At 56.8% G+C, this 7,030-nt stretch overlaps 1 protein-coding gene across 1 annotated transcript in view; it reads right to left on the bottom strand.

Moving 5' to 3' along the window:
- Positions 1-4,164, bottom strand: part of RLBP1 (retinaldehyde binding protein 1) — a 32,271-nt gene extending 28,107 nt beyond the window's left edge. Inside the window, 3 exon segments of the mRNA XM_015559170.1 lie at positions 852-955; positions 3,524-3,657; positions 3,924-4,164. Coding sequence (XP_015414656.1) covers positions 852-955; positions 3,524-3,657; positions 3,924-3,935 — 250 coding nt within the window. The 5' untranslated portion in view covers positions 3,936-4,164.
- Between the last annotated feature and the right edge of the window lie 2,866 nt (positions 4,165-7,030).

Below are 7,030 nucleotides of genomic sequence, written 5' to 3'. Positions count from 1 at the left end.
CACCCCAAATTGGAAACTAAAAGCAGTTATGGTGGGCAGTTACGTCATAGGCCGGTATCTTCACTGACAAGGTCAACCTTTACCTTAACTGAGCCTATGTGTCTCTTTGCATCTATAATAACACATCCTTGAAATGTCTGGGTAACTTATAACTTTCCTTTTTCTGCAGCCCCTGGGGCACAACCAAATGTGCTCAGCGCCAGGACAGATACCCCAATTCCTTCATTATCATGTGAATTGATCCTGCACCCACCTGAGTATGTGGCTATCATTTCACTTTTTATCCAATCCCAGGGGTTTCCCTGCTTTCCTTTCTCCCGCCTCTCTAGTCTATCACCAGTGGATTTCCTGTAACCCACCTACGTCCCTTCCTTCGATTGCCATGTATAAATACAGATGTCACCCGCCATTCTCCGGAGCACTATCTCAATCCATTGAGGTTCTGCTTCCCTGAATATGTCCACAGTTTGGCTCCAATAAAGTCACAAAAATTCTCTACAGGTTTGATGGTTTTTACGTTAACACGGTTCTACTCATTGAGTCCTAAGACTGAGAGAGAGGAGAGGAACCAGATCTCTAGGAATCTGGTCCTGCCCCATTCATTCATTCATTCATTCACTCATTCATTCATTCACTCATTCATTCATTCACTCATTCATTCATTCATTGTCACAGCTGAGCGGGATCGCCCATATCTGACAGTTTTAGGGGGAAAGATAGGGCGGCTCAGAGACTCGCCGGGCAGGGAATTGGAGGGACGCAGAGGGGTCGGTGTGAGCTGTGGCTGCGTGAGGGTCATCCCCACCCTCCTCCCCTCCTCTCCTCCCCCCAGCTTCCCAGCGTGGCCTCACCTCTGAGCAGCTGGTAGGCGCGCCCCACGTGGAACTTGCGGGCTCGGATGAAGCGCAGGAAGAAAGCGCGGTCCCTGCCCCGCACCTTCTCGGCCACCGCAGACCTGCACACAGGGTGAGACCTGCACACAGGGTGAGACCTGCACACAGGGTGAGACCTGCACACAGGGTGAGACCTGCACACAGGGTGAGACCTGCACACAGGGTGAGACCTGCACACAGGGTGAGACCTGCACACAGGGTGAGACCTGCACACAGGGTGAGACCTGCACACAGGGTGAGACCTGCACACAGGGTGAGACCTGCACACAGGGTGAGACCTGCACACAGGGTGAGACCTGCACACAGGGTGAGACCTGCACACAGGGTGAGACCTGCACACAGGGTGAGACCTGCACACAGGGTGAGACCTGCACACAGGGTGAGACCTGCACACAGGGTGAGACCTGCACACAGGGTGAGACCTGCACACAGGGTGAGACCTGCACACAGGGTGAGACCTGCACACAGGGTGAGACCTGCACACAGGGTGAGACCTGCACACAGGGTGAGACCTGCACACAGGGTGAGACCTGCACACAGGGTGAGACCTGCACACAGGGTGAGACCTGCACACAGGGTGAGACCTGCACACAGGGTGAGACCTGCACACAGGGTGAGACCTGCACACAGGGTGAGACCTGCACACAGGGTGAGACCTGCACACAGGGTGAGACCTGCACACAGGGTGAGACCTGCACACAGGGTGAGACCTGCACACAGGGTGAGACCTGCACACAGGGTGAGACCTGCACACAGGGTGAGACCTGCACACAGGGTGAGACCTGCACACAGGGTGAGACCTGCACACAGGGTGAGACCTGCACACAGGGTGAGACCTGCACACAGGGTGAGACCTGCACACAGGGTGAGACCTGCACACAGGGTGAGACCTGCACACAGGGTGAGACCTGCACACAGGGTGAGACCTGCACACAGGGTGAGACCTGCACACAGGGTGAGACCTGCACACAGGGTGAGACCTGCACACAGGGTGAGACCTGCACACAGGGTGAGACCTGCACACAGGGTGAGACCTGCACACAGGGTGAGACCTGCACACAGGGTGAGACCTGCACACAGGGTGAGACCTGCACACAGGGTGAGACCTGCACACAGGGTGAGACCTGCACACAGGGTGAGACCTGCACACAGGGTGAGACCTGCACACAGGGTGAGACCTGCACACAGGGTGAGACCTGCACACAGGGTGAGACCTGCACACTGGGTGAGACCTGCACACAGGGTGAGCCCTGCACACAGGGTGAGACCCGCACACAGGGTGAGTGAGACCCGCACACAGGGTGAGAGAGACCTGCACACAGGGTGAGACCTGCATACAGGGTGACACCTACACACAGGGTGAGTGAGACCTGCACACAGGGTGAGTGAGACCCGCACACAGGGTGAGACCTGCACTCCGGGTGAGCCCTGCACACAGGGTGAGCCCCGCACACAGGGTGAGCCCCGCACACGGGGAGACCCCTGCACACAGGGTGAGACCTGCACACAGGGTGAGACCTGCAGGGTGGGTGAGACCTGCACACAGGGTGAGACCTGCATACAAGGTGAGACCTGCACACAGGGTGAGACCCACACACAGGGTGAGACCTGCCCACGGTGAGTGCGGAGACCCGCACACAGGGTGAGACCCGCACACCGGGTGAGACCCGCACACAGGGTGAGACCCGCACACAGGGTGAGTGAGACCCGCACACAGGGTGAGACCTGCACACAGGGTGAGTAAGACCTCCCAGGGGCAGCAGCTGGGCCCTCGCTGCTCCACCCACAGGGCAGCATCAGGCAGCGCTGGGGCCACCTGGTTGTGTTGGGAGAACATTAGGTCCATCTGTCCATCTGCCCAGCCCGGCTTGTTGGCAGGACGTAGCCAAAGGTCTGAATGTCTGTCAGCGGAACAGCCTGCACTTAGGGGAACCCTGGTTAGCCCTCTGCCCAGTCCTCGAAGGACACTGTGTTTTTCACCTATGAACCAGGAGGTCACGGTTCGATTCCCGGTCAGGGCACATGCCCGGGTTGCAGGCTCGATGCCCAGCAGGGGGCATGCAGGAGGCCGTCGGTCCATGATTCTCATCATTGATGCTTCTCTCTCTCTCTCCCTCTCCCTTCCTCTTTGAAATCAATCAAAAAAAATTATTTTTTTAAAAATAGCCCCATCCCTGACTGGTTTGGCTCAGGGGCTAGAGCATCGGCCTGTGGACTGAAGGGTCCTGGGTTCGATTCCAGTCAAGGGCACATGCCCAGGTTGCAGGCTCGATCCCCAGGAGGGGGCGTGCAGGAGGCAGCCGATCAACAATTCTCTCTCATCATTGATGTTTCTATTTCTCTACTTCTCCCTTCCTCTTTGAAGTCAGTAAAAATGATTTTTTTAAAAAAGTCACTAATATCAGAGTCTAGGACTATCCCTGGCCGGAGGCCCCAGGTCCTGCATTGGTCTCAGGGACCCTGGGGGCTGTAGACATGGAGAGGCCGGCTGATGACCTCCAGGAGGGCCCCTAGCACAGGCCAGCCCATGAGGTTCAGGACAACCCGGAGAGCCGGGGCAGGACGCTGCCTCCAGCAGGGAGGAGGCCATCAACATCCCCCCCTGCTGCTTCCCCCACACCCGGGGCCACCTCACCTTCTGCAAGGTGTGTGGGGGCAGCTCGCTGCACTGGCCAAAGACAGGCCCGTGGTCCTTGGGCGTGAGCCGCTCCAGCTGGGCACGCAGCTGCTGTTCCTCTTCGGGGACCTCTCGGAAGGTGCCGGCCTGCAGGCGTCAGGAAAAAGCAGTGACAGGTTCCCATCAGCCTGAGCCAGCCGAGCCCATGGCCGGCGGGGACCCTACCCTAGGGCTCCGGCCCAAGGGGGCTGGTAAGCCTCCTCGCTGTGGGCTGTGGGCGGCGTCCAGGGCCACAGAGAGGTTGTAGGGGAGAACGCCCATGACTGTGGGCAGACCAGGTGTGGAGACGCAGGGAGGGGCCTGGGCGGGGGGAAGGTGGGTGGAGGGGAGCCCCAGGGCGCAGGGGTACTCACCCCCCCTGACATGCTGCCTCTAGGAGCCTGCGTCCTGGGCCTCTGTCCTGGGAGAGGGGGTCGGGGCAGCAGGGGATGGAGAAATTGCAGATCTGGTCTCAGAACAGCGGATCTCAAACTTTCCCACGCATCACAGTCACCTGGGGCATTTGTTGTCCTTCGGCTGAAATTCCTTATTTAAATTCACATTCACATTTCATTGATACTTCTGTGCTAAGTCTGCCAACAGGCCCGTCTGGCTCAGCCTCACACCCAACCGCCCCCCCATCCCTGACTCCACAGTAATCCTGGACTCCCCCTGCCCAGCTGGGCCCCTGGCTGACTTACCTGCCCGGCCAGCAGCTCCTCTTGGGGCCACCTTGTTGGTGGCTGTGTCCTGGGGGAGCCCTGGCGGTCGCCTCCGCCGGGGGCGTGGTCCCGTCAGCAGGCTGGGATTAGAATGTCACAAGGAACTGCTCAGGGCCCATGATTTCCTGTTATATCAGGCTCACGGGAGGCCCAGATTGGGGCACGCACAGCACCAGGGGGGTGAGGGGGGCGGCCCGGCCTGGCTGGAGTCACCTCAAAGCCCTCCTTTGTGTGGTCTGCCCGGAGTTCTTGCCCAGCCATGTGGAAGCCGGGCTTTGGGGGTGGGATGTGGGCCAGCCCCCCCCCCTTCCCCTCTCCCTGCCCTCTCCCTCCTCCCAGGCGGCTCCGGGAGCTCACACCCAGAGGAAGGCTTGCAGGAGGCACAGAGAGATTTTAAAGGTGATTCCCGATGCAATGGCAGCTTGGGGGAATCCAGACCTGCCACCCTGTCCTATAGCCCCGCGGGGCCTGGCGAGGGAGCTGTCACCTCCACAGCCAGTGGGGAAAGGTAGCTGGTTAGGCTGAGTGGGGGAGACAAGACTAGATACGCCGACCCCCTTCTAGGCAGCTTGTGCTGTGGTAGGAGCCTGCTCTGGGTCCAGTCGACCACTTCTTTTTAAAAATTGATTTCAGAGAGGAAGGGAGAGGGAGAGAGAGAGAAACATCAGTGATGAGAGAGAATCATGGATCGGCTGCCTCCTGCACACCCCTCACTGAGGATCGAGCCCGCAACCCGGGCATGTGCCCTGATCGGGAATCAAACTGTGACCCTGTGGGTCATAGGTTGATGCTCAACCACTGAGCCACGCTGGCTGGGCGATATGCTTTTTAAAATTTTTTATATATTTTTGAGAGAGAGAAAGAGGAAAGGAAAGAGAGAATGAGAGGGAGGGAGACATTGAGAATCACTATGCTTTCATTATGTTCAATTTGTAACAATGAAATTGGTCACCACATCATGAGGAACTGTATGAAAGGGTCGCGGCATGAGGAAGGTTGAGAACCACTGGGTTAAAGAGAATAAAACGGGGAGAGAAAACTTACTGTGCTTAGCAGATACCATGCAGAAGGCTCGCAACCTTGAGCACGGCGTAGGCCAGATAACCACCAGACACCTGGCACGGGGAGGAACCAGGGACGACTGGACCCTTATGTCAGCAGAACAGCTTGCAAGCCAGCCAGGATTAATAAAAACCTCTCTCTCCCTGCATTCTCCGCCGATTCCTTCCTCAGACTCGGCCCACCTGCACCCAGGTGCGTGAAATAGAAATCTCGTTTGGCTCAGGGGATAGAGCCTCGGCCTGCAGACCGAAGGGTCCCGGGTTCAATTCCAGTCAAGGGCACGTACCTCGGTTGCAGGCTGCTCCCCGGCCTGGGCCTTGGTTGGGGCAAGAGGCAACCCATCGATGTGTTTCTCTCACATCGATGTTTCTCTCTGTCTCTCCCTCTCTCTTCCACTCTCTCTAAAAACCAATGGAAAAATATCCTCGGGTGAGGATGAACAAAAATAAAATAAAATCTCTTTTGATCATGGCCGCATGTCACAGGGGCATGACCCCGGCTCACTCCGAACCTTTCACCTGCCTCCAAACACAAGTCACATTCTGACGAACTAGGGGAGAGGACTGTGACATATGAATTTGGGGGCGGGGGGGGGCGGAAACAATTAAGTGCATAACACCACTTTCAAGGAGGTCTCTCCTCAGAGCTGGGCCGCTCAGAGCTGTAATAAATGCTCCAGGGCTTAGGAACAATAGAAGGTTACAGTTAAATTAGGTCATCGCAGTTTCTGGCTCTGTGGCAAAGACCACAGCTCCCTCTTAACATTTTTTACAAGCCAGTCATGGTTTAGCCAGGGGTGAAGAGCCTAACCTTTCTTTTTTTTCTTTTTCTTTTTTAAAAAATATATTTTATTGATTTTTTACAGAGAGGAAGGGAGAGAGATAGGGAGTTAGAAACATCGATCAGCTGCCTCCTGCACACCTCCCTACTGGAGATGTGCCCGCCACCCCGGTCCATGCCCTTGACCGGAATCGAACCTGGGACCTTTCAGTCCGCAGGCTGACGCTCTATCCACTGAGCCAAACCGGTTAGGGCAAGAGCCTAACCTTTCTAAGGTATGAGTCTGTAACCTTTCGGGGGTAAGAGTCTGTAACCTGTGGCCTTTCAAAGGTATGAGTCTGTGACCTGTGTTGAGAAATGGAGCGATGAACTTTGTGTGTGTTTAGCCAACCGTTTTGTGGTTTTGGTGAATAAAAGCTCGCTTCTACATCTGGTCGGGGCTGCAGTTCGGTCCCTGCTCCGGCGTGGTGCTGTAACTGCAGTCGCTGGCCAGCTAATCAAGGCTCTGAAATTCTACCCTTTGGCTCTGGTGGTCGTCGCTTACGGGTTGCCCCATAACAGAGCTTTTCAGGAGGCCAACAGGCCAAAAGGCCCCTGTCCAGGAGCGGGGCTTTCTCCGGCATCGACTTTTCACAGCCCCTTCTCCTGCCTCGGCCCTGCCCTTCCCGTCTCAAGACTCACATTCACGTCTGCCTCCTCTGGCTGGAACAACAGCAGTGCCATTGTTCAAGGAGAGACGCTGCCCTCATTGGCCCGGGCACCTGTGCCAGGCTGGGGGCAGGGATGGAGGAGGCCCGCATTTGCTGTGCCCCCGTTCTGCACTGTGGCAGGGGCCTGAGGAATGTTATCTCACTCCTAGTCCTTCCAGATGTGAGGCAGAGTATACCCCCCTCCCCCATATATATATATATATTTTT

Source organism: Myotis davidii, unplaced genomic scaffold (genome assembly GCF_000327345.1).
Source record: "Myotis davidii unplaced genomic scaffold, ASM32734v1 scaffold954, whole genome shotgun sequence".
Classification (NCBI taxonomy): Eukaryota; Metazoa; Chordata; class Mammalia; order Chiroptera; family Vespertilionidae; genus Myotis; species Myotis davidii.
This window is presented reverse-complemented; position numbering and strand designations above follow the sequence as displayed.